Source organism: Gymnodraco acuticeps, unplaced genomic scaffold (assembly GCF_902827175.1).
Source record: "Gymnodraco acuticeps unplaced genomic scaffold, fGymAcu1.1, whole genome shotgun sequence".
In the NCBI taxonomy this organism is placed as follows: domain Eukaryota; kingdom Metazoa; phylum Chordata; class Actinopteri; order Perciformes; family Bathydraconidae; genus Gymnodraco; species Gymnodraco acuticeps.
Window position 1 is genome coordinate 318,818 of NW_022990023.1, and position 19,185 is coordinate 338,002.

The 19,185-nt window shown below is 42.0% G+C and overlaps 2 protein-coding genes across 3 annotated transcripts; one reads left to right on the forward strand and one right to left on the reverse strand.

Moving 5' to 3' along the window:
* Positions 1-67: 67 nt before the first annotated feature.
* becn1 (beclin 1, autophagy related) lies at positions 68-5,816 on the forward strand. Of its 2 annotated transcripts, none has more exons than XM_034214286.1 (12): positions 68-151; positions 395-527; positions 616-680; positions 934-992; positions 1,111-1,201; positions 1,358-1,494; positions 1,684-1,878; positions 1,953-2,099; positions 2,264-2,413; positions 4,337-4,397; positions 4,500-4,642; positions 4,883-5,816. In XM_034214286.1, exons 2-12 carry the CDS (start codon positions 401-403, stop codon positions 5,049-5,051), a joined length of 1,344 nt encoding a protein of 447 aa, XP_034070177.1. In that variant the 5' UTR covers positions 68-151; positions 395-400; the 3' UTR covers positions 5,052-5,816. The 2 variants fall into 2 exon arrangements, with proteins under 2 accessions (XP_034070177.1, XP_034070176.1); XM_034214285.1 differs by having other exon boundaries at positions 80-221.
* Positions 5,817-5,950: 134 nt separating this feature from the next.
* On the reverse strand, positions 5,951-18,333 carry LOC117544827 (serine/threonine-protein kinase tousled-like 2). The gene is given in 22 exon segments (XM_034214287.1): positions 5,951-6,944; positions 7,116-7,148; positions 7,150-7,224; positions 7,314-7,425; positions 7,609-7,747; positions 7,889-8,058; positions 8,384-8,473; positions 8,574-8,665; positions 8,829-8,910; positions 9,016-9,113; positions 9,273-9,339; positions 9,510-9,662; positions 9,753-9,889; positions 10,046-10,156; positions 10,574-10,666; positions 12,204-12,311; positions 13,151-13,243; positions 13,438-13,475; positions 13,899-13,971; positions 14,441-14,512; positions 15,869-15,963; positions 17,492-18,333. Coding segments are annotated over 22 exon segments (2,244 nt in total). The 5' UTR covers positions 17,631-18,333; the 3' UTR covers positions 5,951-6,770.
* Between the last annotated feature and the right edge of the window lie 852 nt (positions 18,334-19,185).

Consider the following 19,185-nt stretch of genomic DNA (forward strand, 5'->3'; position numbering starts at 1 on the left):
AACAGTCAAACATGTATCAATTTAATTAAATATAAATATAAATGTTTTTTCCTCCTTTAGGTGACGTCACATCCGTCGTAAACAACAACAGGGAAGTGGAAAGAGAAGTCCCGAGGTGCAAAATGCAACGGTCACGCTAACTACATTAAAAGTGATTTCTAATTTTCTACGCTACAAAATCAGGATTATTATGAAATAGTTGTTATTCTACCAAGGCGACAGTGAGTCTATCTTATGTGTTTGCACCGCTGATCTATGTTTCACACGAGTAAGCTGCGAAGGTAGTGGCTGCTAGCTAGCTATCTCGCCATAACGCTATATGTCTAGCTATATTGTGTAGCGTTAACTTATGTTTAGCTATTTACAGTCTATGTTTTAACATACGTTCTTATAGCTAGCGATGGAGGGCTCTAAGTCGTCCAGCACAACCATGCAGGTCAGCTTCGTGTGTCAGCGGTGCTGTCAGCCGCTGAAACTGGACACATCCTTCAATGTCCTCGATCGTGTCACAATCCAGGAACTTATTGGTATGTTAACCAGGGATAATAGACATTCGGTGCCTTAAAATGTCCGTGTGATCAATTGCACATGTAATCCTGCCTGTCTCCTCCTAAGCTCCGGTAGTCACAGTGACCCCCAGAAAACAGGCTGACAGCACTGATGGGGAAACAGCACCAGAGGTAGGTACAGCAGATTGTATTCAGTAGCCTGCAATGGTAAAATGTTGATTGTATACATCACAACATAACACTGTATTTTACTGCAAATTACTGGCATTGCCACTACGTATATCCAATATATATGAAAATTATGCAATTGAACTATTTTAGGACTGAGATAACTTACTGATGAGATTCATGTTGCTAATTTAGTGAAAAGTACAATTTTTTTGCTCAAGAAGCATGTTGAGTCAGAATTACATTTTCCTTTCAGGAGACCTTTGCAGAAAACAAGCAAGATGGTGTGTCAAGGAAATACATCCCACCTGCAAGGTGAGTCTTTTCATTCAAGTAATTGAAACACTGATTCAATCTTTATCTCTTAGTTGATTTGTTTCTCTGTCAAATGAGGGGTGCTACAAAGTTACCCATACTGCTGAAAACTCTACAGGATGATGTCCACAGAGAGCGCCAACAGCTTCACACTGATAGGAGAAGCATCTGATGGGGGTACCATGGAAAATCTCAGTCGTAGGCTGAAGGTAAACCATACTTTCATGCTACTATAAAGAAGGACATTTTTATTATGACGGTTTACTCTGATCATGTTATGGTCGCAAACATGTCAGAAGCATGGGCTGTTGACAAAGTATATGTTAGGGTAAATGTGTGGATGTCTCTGATCCTATCCCACCCAGGTGACCAGTGACCTGTTTGACATCATGTCAGGCCAGACAGACGTGGACCACCCGCTGTGTGAGGAATGTACCGACACCCTGCTGGACCACCTGGACACGCAGCTCAACATCACAGAGAACGAATGCCAGAATTACAAGTGAGCTGCTCAACCACAAAGTAACATTTGTGTATCAGTTTTTGCACAAAACGATTATTAAGAGAGGGGAAATGCTGACAGGGTTGCTACCTACAAATATGGATAATTAAAAAAAACACTAAAAGTGCTAATTCCATTTGTCTGTTTAAATGCAGTATAGTAACAAACTGTATGTGAACATGTTTTTAGGCAGTGCCTGGAGCTGCTGTCACACCTGCAGGTGGAGGGGGAGGAAACCCTGCTGGCGGATCTGCATCAGCTGAAAGGGCAGGAGGAGGGTCTGGTCCAGGAGCTGGAGACAGTGGAGGAGCAGAGGGCTGCGGTGGCCCAGGACCTGACCCAGAGCAGGGTCCATTCCCAGCAGCTGGACACGGAGGAGCTTCAGTGAGTGTGACCCTATACTGTGTGTGTGCTATTTGCCAAATGAGACAACAGCTAACAGCTCTTTGTGCTCAAAGGTACCAGAAGGAGTACAGCGAGTTCAAGCGACAGCAGCTGGAGCTGGATGATGAGCTGAAGAGCGTTGACAACCAGATGCGTTACTGCCAGATTCAGCTAGATCGCCTGAAAAAGACAAATGTCTTCAATGCCACATTTCACATCTGGTAAAAACACATGCAAATGATGTTGAAAAAAAAAAAAAAATAGTTTTGCTGTCAACCCGTCAACGATGACTTGGCCAATATTTGTATAAAAAGCCTCCGGGACAAACATGAATCGATGCCCATTCACTGAGAATCTTAATTATTTTGTTGTTGTTCTTATCCAGGCACAGCGGACAGTTTGGTACAATCAACAACTTCCGTCTGGGTCGACTCCCCAGCGTCCCGGTGGAGTGGAACGAGATCAACGCAGCCTGGGGGCAGACGGTGCTGCTGCTGCACGCGCTGGCCAACAAAATGGGGCTGCGCTTCCAGAGGTACCCACATTACAATGTGCTTGCACTAAGATAATATTTAGTTTGTCTTTTGCTATCTTACAAATGTACTCTATCCCTTTAATTAGTGCTATTTGTTTAACTCAATCCTATATTAATGTATGGGTTCAATGCTATTTATGTCACATTATACAGTGGTGTTGTATGTGAGCAGATGGTTTTGATTTACACTGAACAAATATATAAATGCAACACTTTTATTTTTGCTCCCATTTATCATGAGATGAACTCAAAGATCTAAAACATTTTCTATATACACAAAATAACCATTTCTCTCAAATATTGTTCACAAATCTGAAAACATCTGTGATAGTGAGCACTTCTCCTTTGCCGAGATAATCCATCCCACCTCACAGGTGTGGCATATCAAGATGCTGATTAGACAGCATGATTATTGCACAGGTGTGCCTTAGGCTGGCCACAATAAAAGGCCACTCTGAAACGTGCAGTTTTGCTTTACTGGGGGGGTCCGAAAACCAGTCAGTATCTGGTGTGACCACCATTTGCCTCACGCAGTGCAACACATCTCCTTTGCATAGAGTTGATCAGGTTGTTGATTGTGGCCTGTGGAATGTTGGTCCACTCCTCTTCAATGGCTGTGCCAAGTTGCTGGATATTGGCAGGAACTGGAACACGCTGTCGTATACGCCGATCCAGAGCATCCCAAACATGCTCAATGGGTGACATGTCCGGTGAGTATGCTGGCCATGCAAGAACTGGGATGTTTTCAGCCTCCAGGAATTGTGTACAGATCCTTGCAACATGGGGCCGTGCATTATCATGCTGCAACATGAGGTGATGGTCGTGGATGAATGGCACAACAATGGGCCTCAGGATCTCGTCACGGTATCTCTGTGCATTCACAATGCCATCAATAAAATGCACCTGTGTTCGTCCATAACATACGCCTGCCCATACCATAAACCCACCACCACCATGGGCCACTCGACTCACAACATTGACATCAGAAAACCGCTCACCCACATGACGCCACACACGCTGTCTGCCATCTGCCCTGAACAGTGAAAACCGGGATTCATCCGTGAAGAGAACACCTCTTCAACGTGCCAGACGCCATCGAATGTGAGCATTTGCCCACTCAAGTCGGTTACGGCGACGAACCGGAGTCAGGTCGAGACTCCGATGAGGACGACGAGCATGCAGATGAGCTTCCCTGAGACGGTTTCTGACAGTTTGTGCAGGAATTCTTTGGTTATGCAAACCGATTGTTGCAGCAGCTGTCCGAGTGGCTGGTCTCAGACGATCTTGGAGGTGAACATGCTGGATGTGGAGGTCCTGGGCTGGTGTGGTTACACGTGGTCTGCGGTTGTGAGGCCGGTTGGATGTACTGCCAAATTCTCTGAAACGCCTTTGGAGACGGCTTATGGTAGAGAAATGAACATTCAATTCATGGGCAACAGCTCTGGTGGACATTCCTGCTGTCAGCATGCCAATTGCACGCTCCCTCAAAACTTGCGACATCTGTGGCATTGTGCTGTGTGATAAAACTGAACATTTTAGAGTGGCCTTTTATTGTGGCCAGCCTAAGGCACACCTGTGCAATAATCATGCTGTCTAATCAGCATCTTGATATGCCACACCTGTGAGGTGGGATGGATTATCTCGGCAAAGGAGAAGTGCTCACTATCACAGATTTTTTCAGATTTGTGAACAATATTTGAGAGAAATGGTTATTTTGTGTATATAGAAAATGTTTTAGATCTTTGAGTTCATCTCATGAAAAATGGGAGCAAAAACAAAAGTGTTGCACTTATATTTTTGTTCAGTGTACATTATTAGGCTCAGCTTTATGTTGCCTAACAATTCTTGGATCTAGTAAGGTCTATTACAAATATCCTGCAAGTCTAATGCAAAATGTATCTCAAACTATGCTTCTCTCTTCAGATATCGTCTTGTCCCTTACGGAAACCACTCATACTTAGAGTCCCTGTCAGACAAGTCCAAGGTAATTTAAAACGGTCTTTACAATCCCAGCCCTCCTGTGATTATTAAACACTATCCTCCAGGCTCTAATCCTGCCCTTTCTCTCTGTCCTGTTTCTGTCCAGGAACTTCCTCTGTACTGCTCGGGGGGCCTGAGGTTCTTTTGGGACAACAAATTTGACCACGCCATGGTGGCCTTCCTGGACTGTGTCCAGCAGTTCAAAGAGGAGGTGGAGAAAGGAGACACTGGCTTCTGCCTTCCATACAGGTCAGACACCTGCAGCACAATGTGATCATTTGAATCTGGCGTTTATTGCCGCATTATTAGATGGGCTGTAAATATCGTTTGAATTATTAAAGAATTGTCACACAGTGTGTACCTCAGACTTTGTACCACAGATTTTGATGTAATAATAAAGTTAGAGGTATTTTTCAAGAATTGTATCCGTCATATTATTATTTTGACACAAGACCTTGCGTGATGAATGACATTGACGTTTTTTCTCAGGATGGATGTGGAGAAGGGTAAGATCGAGGACACGGGTGGCAGCGGCGGCTCTTACTCCATCAAAACCCAGTTCAACTCTGAGGAGCAGTGGACCAAGGCGCTCAAGTTTATGCTCACCAACCTGAAGTGGGGACTGGCCTGGGTCACCTCGCAGTTCTACAACAGATGAGACTTCTGGACAATGCTTTGTGATTTATAGTCATAGTTTCCTCTGATGAATGGATTACGTGTGAATATTATTACTTGGCCAAAGGAAAAGCAATGGTTGTGTCGCAGGATTTTCAGTACAAACCTTCGTTGGAGCAATTCTAGATCTTCAGTCCAGATTGTCTGTGTTTTTACATTTTACAAAGAAGTGATCATTTGCTGCAGAGTGGGATGTGGAAGCAGAATGAGATAACAACCTGTGCGTCTTTTAGTCCACTTTCATCATCTGCTTCACTAATTAATATCTTCGAAGAGCTGACAATGCATTAAAACATCTTCTGCAGGCTAGAATGTAATTTAAAATAAATCTTCGCCAAATTGACTTCTAACCACTTTATCAAGTTCAAGGATTCCTTGCTCTCCTGTTGCACTGCACACCTTTACATCACTGTGTAACCCCCACAGTGATTACGTGATTACGTGTTCTTGTTCTTACAACATAAGCTGTAAAAGTTTGCTGTGATAATGAAGTTCAAGGTTGAATTTTTAATATATTAACACTGTTTAGTATTCAACAAGAGCGTCAGTATTTCTTTAACCTCGAATGCAATTGTCATGTTTGCCAGTTACATACATACGTTGCAGGTAAACTGTTGTATTTAGAGGCTCACTGATACGGCTTCTTTGTGATCCTACTCTGCACCATCACATCCATTTGTCCGTTTTAGATATGATGGATGCATGTAATGGTGGGATTTTAGTTAATAAAAAGTTTCATGCTGTAAAATTGGTGTGAAGTTTCTTATAGATTCAAAGTATTTTATAAATGAACATTGAACACAGATAGAACACACAGCAGTGTACTCTCTTGTTTAAGTACAATACATGTGCATTATTTCCCCAGGTTAAGACACCACAGAGTTAACCAAATGTGTTTTTAATGGTTTCATAATTATTTCTGTTGAACTCTCATCACAACACTCACTCATAGTCAGCCCCCCTATAAGCCTAACAAACATTACAGGGGGTCATTTAGTCTTTCATGGAAAAATATGGACTCAATTAAAAATAATAAGCTGACTTCCAGTTATCCAGTAAAATATTTAAATAGGTCAAACCCAGTTACTCTTCCCAGAATCAGCACTCTCCTGTATCATTTAATTTATGAACCTGTAATGGTGTCATTTCCATAAGGCAGGCTTTTGACTTCGCTCAGTCGTTCCTTAAAGTCCCAGGTTCCAACCTATAGGGATGGATGTATAGATGTATATGTATATATATAGATATATATATATATATATTTGTAGCTGATCACTTATGATAGATTTCAAGCAGAATGGGATAACATTTCATAATTATTTTTCTTCTAAATCCTCCAGAGTACAGGCAATTTTCCAAGCTTCTCAGCCTGTCAGTTGTGCAATTTTCCGGGTACTTTTACTATTTATCGTGTAAATGCCCCTTGAAATGAACCAACGTTTTTGTTAGTGCATGCATATAGGCAAATCTTTGGGTTCCACTGAGCCCACAGCCACAGACTGGCCCTTCAGTTTTAGCACTTGTATGATGGTGGTGGGCAAACTTACTACCACATCATCCATTATTTTGGTTCCATTTACACTTTTACATCCTACATCCCATCATGCTCTTTGCCCTCTCACAATCAAGAGAGCAAAGAGGAGATGCATCAATGTAACGTCTCTGTGTGGCTTTGTCCTCACTGGGTGTTTTTCAGCTTGCTTCAGTTGGAGGCACTGCTGCCGTAGCAGCCGGAGGTGGAGGGCAGGGGGGGGGCCTGAGGAGCGCTGCTGGCCAGGGCTTTTCTAATGTGTGGCATTAGGAAGGGGTCGCTGGCTAACTGCAGCACATCCACACGGTCCTCCTTGCGATAAGCCAGGCAACGTCGGATGAAGGCCTATGAAGGGAAAGATGTGGAATACATTCCAAACTTAGTTGCACTTTCTCTTTATTGGGCTAGAAAGAAAAATATCACATTCAAGAGGAAAAATATGGTTTTAATGGACCTTTAAACCTGATTAACTGATACTGTTTGAATGTATAAAGGTAAAAGAAGTGAGCACCTCACCTTTGCTTCTGTGGTCACCACAGGTTTGGGGGGGGAACTGCACCTCAGTGGCTTTTAATATTGTGTTTTCTTGAAGAATATCCTGCTGCGACTGGTTATGACCGAAAGGCTGGAAAAAGAGATCAGCGGGACAGTTAGCAGACGGTTTAGTTGTGAGATTAAAAAAATCCCTGTTGAAGAATGCAGGTTTGTGATTACCTTGCGTCCGTATAGGCTCTGGTAGAAGATGACCCCTAGGGACCAAACATCCACCTTGTTGGATATTTTGGGGGGCTCCTTCCCCACGACAAAGCACTCGGGAGGCAGGTACCTGTGAAACACAAGATCACAACATACAAGATTGAAAACGTTTTTCTCTACAAGTTCTCTCTGCACAACTTTTCTGAACCAAGAGGTGAAGTGAATTCATTAGCAACATTTCATTCTACGCCTCTACTGTGAAGCCATACTTGTTGCTTGGTTACTAAATGCAGGGAAATGTGTCTCTATGTACCAGTAGGTCCCGGCTCCCTGAGACGTCAGCTCCATGCCATCTGCAGAGTTGTAGCAGTCATCATCCATGACCTTAGACAGGCCGAAGTCAGTGATCTTGATCTCTCCACAGGCTGTGCCATTCACTAACAGGATGTTCCCTAAGAACAGAACAGAATAGTAAACAACAATAAAATGCTTACACCTATGTGCACAAATCTATCTTATTTACAAAAAAATTCTTGTGCCATTAGGTTACCTTTTCATAATGACAATATAATAAATCAAAACGGTTAGTATACCGGGCTTGAGGTCGTAGTGGATGATTGGCGGGCGGATCTGGTTGAGGTACTTGAGGGCGTTGACGATCTGCATGACGACAGAGCGGCCCTCCTTCTCAGGCATCAGCTTATTCTGCTTCAAGTAGAAGTCCAGGTCATTGCCTTCGCAGTACTCCAGCACTGTGCAGAACCTGCAGAGGGAATCCAACGGATCATTCGTCAAACTTGGTAACCAAGCAGTTATTTACACAAGCAGCAGTAATGGAGCATATCATTAGTTTTGGACATAAAAACAATGAGTTGAAACGTGTTATAAAGGACGTGCAGATTCAGCAGAGACATCTATCCAGAAAACCCCATTCCAATTTTCATTTTATACATTTCATTCTAAAAAATATATATTATAGTTGATTAAAAGAATGTCCTTTTAACAATATATGTATAGTGAAGCACTTATGTGACACACTTGGTATATTTGCACACCTTTAGGAATGTAACATAGCAATATGAACTTACGAGCCTGTGTCGAGTGAGAAATAGTCGTAGAGTTTGATGATTCTCGGGTGGTCAAGTTCTTTGTGGATTCTGTATTCTCTACAGGCGTGTCTGAAAAGACATAAAACATTTAGTCATTTTTTTAAAAAGCTCACAAATAACAGCATTCAGAAACGAAGAGAAGGCAAATCAAATGGAGCTTCAGACTCACTTGTGGTAGTTTTGCTTCTTCTCCTCCCTCCAGTTCTTGTTGAGTTGATGGACTTTAATGGCCACATACCTTTGCTCTGTCATATCGAAAGCCTGCAAAAACATTACACAAGATCAGAAGCCTACTATAACAAGATAGTTGCATTCAACACTGTATGGCGTTGCAACTACATTATCTCACTTCCATTATTCAAAAAGACCCAACAAGTTAAAAAGATTATAATCTGGTCTGTTAAAGAATGTAAGTGGTGCTTACCTTGAATACTTCACTAAAGCCACCTCTTCCAAGTAAATGTAATAGCAGATAACGGTCATTCAGCGTGGGCTGGTCTTTAAATCTGCAGAAAAATACCTTCTTAAAACTTGTTGGGAAATGTGTTTCTATAGGATGAAAGCACACTGAAGAACTTGTGATACATATGTTTAACAGATATGAAACGTACTGCGAGTTGTCCTCGTTAAGGATTCTCTTCAGCTCCCGAATGTGCACGTTTCTCACTCGCTCCAACTGTTCCAGCTCAGTCTGGATCTCCGCTTCTTCCTGCAAACAACCACACCAAATCTATCATCGACCACATCCCTCCATAAACAGGAAAAGGTAGAAGTTGTAATTGATCTCTAGTTTATTATTGTAGCAAGAGGTCCAACAGAAATATCCAAAAACAATCAAAACAAAGCTGCTTTAAGTGATGACTGGTACCTTTTTTAGATGGCCAATTCGTAGTTTGAAAATCTCCTCTTGCTCATGATATTCAGCCAGTGACAACCTGTGTGGAATAAAATGGTAACCAAGTGTTGATAACCAGGACAGCTGGTAAGTAATAACTACTTTAAAGTTAAAAACAATGAAACACAAAGCTGTCCTATTAATTAAGGCCTTTCACAAGTCTGATTCAATAGTTTGGTAAATGGGAAAAGGAAAAGAAAAGAATCTTACGCTTCACTCTCCTGGCCGTTATTCCTGCTCTTCCGTTTGTTCTGTTCCAGGCTGGGTGGAGGGGTCTGAGCCATGGAGGGAGGTTTCCTTTTCCCCAGCAGCTTCCTCTGCCTCTCGATGTCCTCCCGCTGAGAGTTCACTCGCTCCTGCTGCCTATAAACATGCAAGAACAATGTAGTGTGAACACTCTGGCATGCAGTATGGATAACATGCAAACATGTTAGTGCCTATCTGCATGCTGACTTGATGAGGTTCTGGAAAGCAAATCCATCGGTCCACTGCTCGGTGAAGGAGGCTCCGTGCCGCACTGTGGTGAAATGGCCCAGACGCAGACGGTCCTGCATGCTCTTGTCCCTGCAAGCCATCTTCTCCTGCTTTGACTACGAAAAAGAAATACAAATATCACTTTAAAATGGCTCATTTCGGACGATGTAAACAACCAAAAATATTCAACAGAGCCCAAAGGCTTATATACAAGGTAACAAAGCTGTTTCCTTCAAGTTAACATATTTGTGAAAATGCATACGCGCACCCACCTTCTCGATCATGAGCTTTTTGCTCATTGTCACACACTTGTTGAGCCGTTCTTTGTAGCGCTCCAGCATCTTCTGCTGCTCGTCCACCTGTCGCCTCAGGTCACAGTTAGCCTGCCCAAACACACATTTTGTCTCTTATTACAAACAAGATATCAAGGCTGTTTTGCTCTTAAAGTGACAGGATGCAACAACTCTCAGAGTGTCAGATGATTTGCTGACATTTCCACCAGATTTGATTTGAGCAACAATGGCATTTGAAAGTTAGCAAGAAGGTGTACTACCCGAGCTGTTGTGACATGTGACAACACGTTTCTCTGGATTGAGAGGTGATTATCAAGGACAATTGAGAATCGTTTTTTATTTAGACATCCTTGACTGTGGTGTTAATCATTATTAGTTGTTGTTAAATTGTGGCATTTCAGTACAAGATTTGGTCAGGAATAAAATGATAACTACTCTTTCAGATGTTCCAATTGCTCCAGAATAAGTGTAGCCCATGAATGTTTGAGACAGATTTCCTTATCTTACCCTCAGCAGGTCGTCTATCCTCCCCTCTTTCTTCTCCAGATCAGAGTTCTTGTTCTTCTCCAGTGCGGTCAGTTTCAGCAGCGTCAGATCTGACTGGAGAAGGGCGAAGACGACAACAAGACAACAATAACCATCTTGTCCCAATCAAATTATGAAGACATCCCTTGGGTCAGTCAGTAAGAAAATACACCATCACTTTGAAATTAGCTGTTGCAAGTATTAGACGGGTATTACAATTATTGACCTTAAATCAGGTCAACAAGTTTGGACGCGTATATTCATAGTTTTTTTGTTGTTGTTGTTGCACAAAATACCTATAATCTTAGCTCTAATAACTCTCCAGGCTCAAAAGTGCCACATGTGCGGACTCAGACTGGTGTCAGCTTTATTATTGCCATTGGACCTGGAGTGACCTGCAGGATAGACTAAAACTAGATTTTGACTGTCACCAACTGCTACAATACATTGTGGTTTGGACATGTCTTTCTTGTGTGTCTAATGGCGCATTTCCACTGCAGCGGGTAGCCCCGTTTAAGCGTCCTTAATCGCCCTCAAGCGGCCAGGCCAGTTTTTGGTGGCCTTTCCACATAGCGTGGCACCGGCTAGCGGGTACTTTTTCCCTCTTTTTCCGGCCCCATAAAATCGTGGTTCTATCAGGCCAGGGCTGAACTAGTGACGTCAACACTCTCGACTGCTGATTGGTCAGAGAGAATCGTCACAAGATCGCGCGCGAGATCATCCCTAGCGTCGCATATATATATCTAGAAGCAAGCTTGCAGCATTTTTATACACAGCATTTTTGTAAACGGAGGAGCTACAAAAATGGCAACGTCAAAGAAAAGCACACCGTGGTCGACCGAGGAGGTGACGACGTTCCTTCATCTCATTGGGGATGATCAAATCCAGCGGGAGCTCGACGGAACAACTCGAAATGTGAAAAAAAAAAAAGCCGATCGCCCCGCCTACACTGCGTTGCTACCCCAGGTCCTAAACTGTAATGGAAATGCGCCACGGCCTCGGACGGCCAGCGAAAGCAGCCCGAGGCCTGAGCGAGGACGCTTAAACGGGGCTACCCCGCTGCAGTGGAAACGCGCCATTATTCACTCAACCTATTCTGTTCATGCTTTGGAGGTATACCTTTACAAAAAAAAAAAAAAAAAAGGAAGGAAAAAATGTCATTTGTTTTTCATTGAGTGATCAAGATGGCTTTGCTGGCTTCTTGGCCAGATCACCATTGTAAAAAAGATGTTATCCTTATTGTTTTTTATCTGGTTAAATACAAGTTAAATTAAGTAATTTACTCAGATGACAACGTGTGGGTTTTAGCACCTTTTACATTTCAATTTTTGCACTACATTTCGTCTCTTTTTACTTTCTAATTATTTTGATTCTAAAAAGTTAGGTATGAGGTTGTATCATATCTACGAGTATCTACAAATGATCTCTCTCAAACAGCTGAAGGACAAATTCACCGGTTCATGTAAGAAGTAAATGTAAAAAGGTAGAGCCAGATTTAAAAGGCAACCACCATTCATCATAACCAAAGCAAAGCGCTATCAAAATATAAAATGAGAATATACTTGTGAAATGATAAAAGTTGGTGTTAAGTTGGGGTCAGTCAGTCAGTTACCTGGATGGCTTTGTGTGAGAAGGAGCGTGAGGGGGCTGTCTTCACCGAGCAGCACGATGAAGAGTCTGTGTGGGCCGAGCTTGTGGACGAAGGACTGCCCTGCTGGAACTGTATTCCAGAGAGACAGAGAAACAGAAAGGTAGGCCGACACGGGGGGGTTTAAAACAACGGTTATATAATGAAGACAGCATAGGGAGATTATAAAATAGCTGTAAGCCGGGATACAAAGAAAAATAATTAAAAGTGTAGCTGATAGAAGGGGAGAGAGTTTAAACTTCACATGTAAAAATGATCAAGTAATTATGCTACATTCCAATACATTAAAAATAGATAAAGAAAAGCATTTTGCTCCTATCACTCTTTTGCCAAGTATTTTTTAAAGGCTGTTTAAATGTAAGTAGCGACCAAGGTTTTGTAGGAATGAATGAGGAATGAATGAAAACGGTGGGGATCCAAGTTGAATGATTACATCCTCTTCAACAACTACTCCAAACTCAAAAGCGCATGCAACATAAATATATACATTGTTCTCCTGTACAGCTTCCTGCCTTACATACCAGCTCATTGTGTCAACACACATTTAAACCAACACCTGAAAACACGAACCCCTGATTTTAATTTGAAGTAAAACTAGGGGAAACACATTTCAGTGACTAAATCTTAAAAAATGCCCCGGGTAAAGGAATGTTTGATCACTTCCACTGGCTGAATGCATCGAGATAAACAAAAAGCATGTCTATTAGATTAGACTTTGGTATAACAAAACAAAATCTGAGCGATTCATGCCGCGCCAACTCTATCCAAGAGGATACCGATACTGGGAGAAAATAGACAAAGATCAAACAGCAGATGAATTTGACACTGGCTATAGACAACCCAACAGTAAACCAAGAGATGAAAGGGTGCTGAAGCAGTAGAGCGCTATGGAGATGGCTGCTGGTGCTCACCAGAGGGTTAGACAGTGAGTGCTGTGGAGAGGAGCGCACCAGCAGGGGGACGCCCCGCGCCGGACTGGTGCCAGAGCCGCTGCTACAGGCAAACTGGACCCCGGGCAGAGGGTGAACACAGACGGAAAGGAAGAAGACAGCGTTGTTATTTAGGAAGAATGGGATGAAGGACACGTATTGGCACAGCTGGAGAGTGAGGTTGAGGACATCACAGGGAAGTTTGAGAGGCAACGATCGATGCACAGCAAAGTGACCTGAATGCAAAATCAACAGGACTGAGTACTCACCTCAAAATAGTCACTTATTTTTTGTCCTCTCCCTTTTCCTGCAAAAGAACAACAGAACATGTATAAGAAGCAAGAACAAGTTATGATTCCTGTATGTTTTAAAGCATTTTTGGGAAATAATAATATAATAAACGTTATTTGTATGGCACCTTTCATGCACAAAGCAGCCCAAAGTGCTTTACAGAAAACATAACAACAATATTAAAATCAATAAAGAACAAGATCAAACATCTACAGTGATCCTAATGAAATTCCCTTGATGACTAACTTTAATACATCATTGAATAGTATTTGCATACAAGATTGTGTATTTACATTTTTTCCAAATTTGCAAAGATAAATATTTAGTACCAAGAAGAAAATAGCAAATTGATGAAAGTGAAACAATGTGAGTGAAGTTCAGTTGTTTCTGTTGGGAAAGCGCACTTTTGGAGATCTGTTAATAAGTAGGATGGTCTTACCCTGGCTGTTGTTGTCATAGACGTCTCCTTTTCTCTTCCTTCTTCTCTGGTCATTGGACTTCTTCTCTGGTGTCTAACACGAGCAGAAAAGTGCCAACATTAAGCCTGGCACCTTTAAGTTATACTGTCATCATTTTACTCTTGGCTTGCTAAATGGAAACATTTGACCACAATTCAATAAGATGAATTACAAATTATTTTCAGTGCCATAAGAGTTTAATGTATTGCTTTAGGGTGTTTATGTATGGTGTCTTTGGCCCTTATGATACATAAAACCATTTTGATGTGTTAAAAGCCTGTTGACGTATCCAAAGGGTTTTCCAGTTTTTTTCCAAATGAATACCTCACCTTCTTTTTTCCATGAGTAAGTGGGAGTAGTTAATGCATGACCAGATGAATCACACACACTGCACTGTAGCCAATTGTTAGCATCCACCCCTGCATACACAATACGTTATCCCAGGACGTGTGGAGAAGGTCAAATGGCTTGCAGATAAGTGCACAGTCACATGTCATTTTGATTGAATCTTTCCCCAACCCACCTCTAGCTCCCTGTCACTGAGTGATCCTGCGCTGCACAGTGACTGGTTGGATGATTCACTGTTGGCTGAACTCTGGAAAACAGAACACACACACACACATTAGACCTGATTGATTAGTCATGTGACGCTCTGGTGAGCAGATCGTTGTTAGGAAACTGAACATTAGATATTGTTAAATGACCATTTCTAAGTGGCATCCCATGAGGTTTGCTGAAATTCTCATGTAAGTTAACTGACAAATCAAAGTGAAGATTTCCACACATCCTTCTATCTGACAAATTATACTAAGTGCCTCACCCATAATGTGACTCACCTTTTTGGGTGTGTTTACAATCGTAACACAAATTGCATCAGATTCGAGCCCCGTTTCACTGACGTGTGCACATTTATTTTACTTATCCTTTGGCCCCATTTTGTAAGGAAATGTAACACATTCATCCAACAGTTATAACATTGCTGTCGCTAAGCTAAGCTTCTAAGCAAGGATGCTACAATGGGCGTCAAATATACATTCCCCTGTAAATCTGCAAGTCTTGAGTTTACATCCACTTCAGTTGGTGTCATGCATGCATACCACTAATGGCCAGCTGCACAGATTGAAGAGAATGAGAAGAAACAGCAGGCACAGTGGTGCAGGCCAGCTGTCATTCTGCTGCACAAGGTCACAGAAAACAGCCAAGACATGTTCAGATTTCTTTCTCCTAATATGGATACTACACTTGTTCATCATAGTGCCATGGAAATGTACTGTAGTCAGCATGCTAACATCCTAAATCATTGAACTCCACTAAGATAATGAGCAGGCCTAGCAATGCATTTCAGAGCACACAGGCCAGAGCAGGAGTGATGGTGATTGCTTTCTCAGGGGTTGCCATTTTGTCAAACGCACACCCACACAGTAATACACAGTTCAGCGGCAGGGTTGCAGCATAGCACGCCGCCGATGCTGTGAGATTCAGCTGCGGTGCCATTTCAGTGTCACTAATCTCCACTGAAACAAAGAGCTGCTGGCCAGCTCCCATGTCAACCAAGAGAGAGCTCGTGTTGTTTAGCTTTCGCTCAGGGAGACAGGATCATTCCACTGAGGTAAACTCCTGAACACAGAGCATCATTCAACACTGGACATAGAGAAGACTTCCAAGCTTTTCTAAACTGGAGGACTAACAGAAGAGAGCTGACTGACTGCTTATGTTTGCAACACAAACAACAGTGGGATTGTGGGATGTGTGCATAGGAGCTACTCTTTTGTAACTGTCTTTTTTTTGGCAGGGATAAGAAGGAACCCTCATGTAAATGTATCAACAACAAGTAACAGTCATCTCCTATTACGTTGCATTTAAAGCATTACATCTGCATTAACAATCAGTACTTTTCCCAGCCGATAATTGTGAGCATCAAACAAATATAAAACTATAAAGAGATGCTAACCTTTGCCACACCAAGTCCAGTGAAGCGAGCCTCAAGCAGTTCCTGCCTGCGTGGGTCCAGACCTAAAGCCTGGCTGTGAAGTCCTTCCATCATGCCTAAAAAGAGAGACACAATGCATGGAAATGGAAGTTAGGTGGAGTAGCTATGTTGGGCTATTGTCAAACAAGTTAAACCAGCAGGAACCCAACAATCTAGTCAATCCTGAGGTCATGGAAGCCCGGGACTAGGTTGGATCAAAAATATTTGGACATCCAAGTGACACAAGGGCGGTGGTGGCGAAGTCGATAGGGACTTGGCTTGGCAACTGGAAGGTCACAAGTTCAAGTCCCGGCAAGACCAAGTGCTACCGAGCAAGGCACCGTTCCCTACACTGCTCCCCGGGCGCCGTTCAAAATGGCAGCACACGGCTCCTAACACTAGGATGGGTCAAATGCAGAGAAACAATTTCCCCACGAGGGATTGATAAAAGTCCATCTTATCTTATCTTACAGTGATAAAATAAAGACACAAAGCAAACTTGTTTTAGAGCTTCCTACCTTTGCTAAGAAACCAATTTTAAATTAAATAAGTTAAATTTTGTTCTGAGGAAGAAAGCACAATGGCAAATGTGATTTGAGGTCCTTCATTAAAGACCTTGTGAAATAACTTGAGCTAACAGACAAGGTTGACACCCAGCAGAACTTTGAACTGTTATGATAGGTTGCTTTATGGTTAACTTTTGAGATAACTTAACCCTGGCAAAGAAGGTGAAAACTAATTCTGCCAGATTCTGGTAAGTGTGGGCCATGAAGGTATATTCTTTCAAGTGAAGTGTGTCTTTTCACTAGTTGTATCTGCAAAACTCCTGCATGTTAAAAGGTTTAAATTATGTGTAAGGTGGATATTCAAAATGACAAACCATAAAAGCAAGTGAGTGGGAAAATACTGGTGAGGAGGTAATTCCCCACTGTCATAACATTCCTAATTTAAATTCAGGGAGACATTAAAGCAAAATTACCTAAAATAATCTTTAATATGGTTATTTTATGACCATATTAAAGAACCATATGGCAGGGCACGACTTCCCTTTGCCATATGGTAACTCCTCCCTGTCAGGGTATCCATCAACTAGCGATGGATTCATCATGTTATCATTATGACTGTCACTTAAAACAGAAGAGACAACCAGACAATATAAACATTATAGTTGTGCCAAGGAATTTAACATAAGAGAGCAAATTTTTCCTTAAAAGCCTACCAATTTGTATTACAAAATAGACAATAATATGAAGCTTCATTTAAACTTTTATGACAAATAATTACGTTCAACTCTAATTAACTTTATTTAACGAGGATAGTAGATGGAAAATCTCTCACAGTAATTGACTGACAAGAAGACGTTGACTTACTGTAGCAAGTTAACGTCAAATGCTATTATGCTTATGAAAATCTTGCGAACATTTTAAGAAAGGAAAGCGGACATGCACTGTCGCATACTAGGAATCAATTAAAAGTTTAGTTTTGGTAAAAGCAGTTAGGCTAACTGGTTATACTAAATCATTGATAGCTAAGGCTACATGACATGTCATCTAAACTGGCTAGCGTTAAGTTATCTAGCGAGCTAACATTAGCTGCAAGTCTCACCTGGAGAAGCTCTCGCAGTTTTCACAGCCCTAGAGAGGATGTTGTCCGTCCATCCGGTGACAGCAAACTCCTTAACACTTCCCATGCATCTCAAATAAAGTTGTCCGGATTGAGTTATCCATTTATAGTTCTTTCTCATTCAGTGAAGACATTAGTCAGCTAAGCTAATGCTAGCTAAAGAGAGCGGTGTGGCTGGCTCTCGCCGGTGTCATCCGGACAGGAGGCCCTGATCCTCGGGGTTTCCTCGTCCGTCTTGGTGCCCTCGCACGGGCAAACCTGGAGCTGTCAACGCTCTGAAGCTTCTTGGCAAGTGTTGTCACATATCTGCTTCACTCGGTCTTTCTATTGTCATTATCCCGCGATGTAACGTTATACAGGGAGAAGTTCGGCAACCTTGTTAGAGTCCATCCTTGAAATGTTAATTAAAAATCCTTACCCCTTGCAGTAACACCGAACAGGGCTCCAGGGAGAGCTTCATGTGATGCTTTCCGTGCGCTTGTTTAACAGATAATGTAACTGCTGGTGAGAACAAACATGCAGCATATGGTAGGCAAGGCTGGTTATCCAATGGGGCACTGCTCGGGGCCCCAGAGCTCCAGGGGCCCCAACAGTCCCAGGTTTTGACACATTTCGGATTTATATGTCAACTTTTAGCACTAGCCTGAAATATAATGATGTTTCACGAGACTAATCACGCCAAATAAGAGGATGTGCCACTCCCTGATGAAATGTTTTGTTATTTGATATAATGTTCCCAAGGACAACATCTAAATACGAAGCTTTTCCAACACATGTATCCACCGGCCGGGCCCCTCGTCCATAAACAACCCAAGGGGAGAGAAAACGCCACAAACGGCCATGTCACTAAATATAATTCAGAGTTTGTTCGTCTTTTTTGCCATCAACTCTAGCGTATGCGTAGTGCCTTAGATATATGTTGTTTGTTCTAACACACAGCAGCAGGATCAGTGCGTCTCCAAACGGAGGGAGGCGCTGCCTGTGCCATTTTACGCACGCCTCGCAACACCGATAACTCAACCCAATTGACCTAATCTGCAAGTATACTGCTCCGTGTACGATGTATAATTCATCTTGGATAGTTCAGTTTGTATATTGGATTGTATTACTATATAACAGACAAGCACCAAAGTTATAGTTATGCGGTGTAAATCCAGGAGATGGCAGCAGAGCACTGCAAAACGCCCGGCGTACTCAGTGTAGGTCAGTGTAGCAGGGATGCAGCACAAACATTAATAGTCCTCTCTAACTGTATTAAAAGTGTTTATAATCTAGCTTTGGCTTTTGTAAAACCCTGTAATGCGTCATTTGGTCTAAAATTCAATCATCTTTGTTAAACCATAACCTTTCTTCTCATGTATTAATTATTTTAGCCGGTTGAGTGATGTGCATCCTGTGTATATGCTGATTGTTGAACAAATCACCAAGAGGCAGAACATTTAAAGTGAAATATTGACAGGGCTTGATAAAATATTATCACAGGCCACTTTGCAGACTCTAAAGAAAATGTGAATGAGAGAAACTCTGGTTGTCTGTCATTGTGGTATTCTTGGGGAAATAGTTAAAAAACAAGACGTGGAGTGAAAATAGTAGTTGTTGTACAAAACAACTTAAAAACTTCATCATTTACAACAGTGTACATTTTTTCTATCAAAAAGTAATGATACTACTTATAA

Excerpts from the sequence above, each read along its gene's own strand:
- becn1 (XM_034214286.1), top strand. The coding sequence starts at position 401 with ATGGAGGGCTCTAAGTCGTCCAGCACAACCATGCAGGTCAGCTTCGTG. Across the intron at positions 2,100-2,263 it reads AATGCCACATTTCACATCTG|GCACAGCGGACAGTTTGGTA; the intron begins GTAAAAACACAT and ends GTTCTTATCCAG. Across the intron at positions 4,398-4,499 it reads CCCTGTCAGACAAGTCCAAG|GAACTTCCTCTGTACTGCTC; the intron begins GTAATTTAAAAC and ends GTTTCTGTCCAG.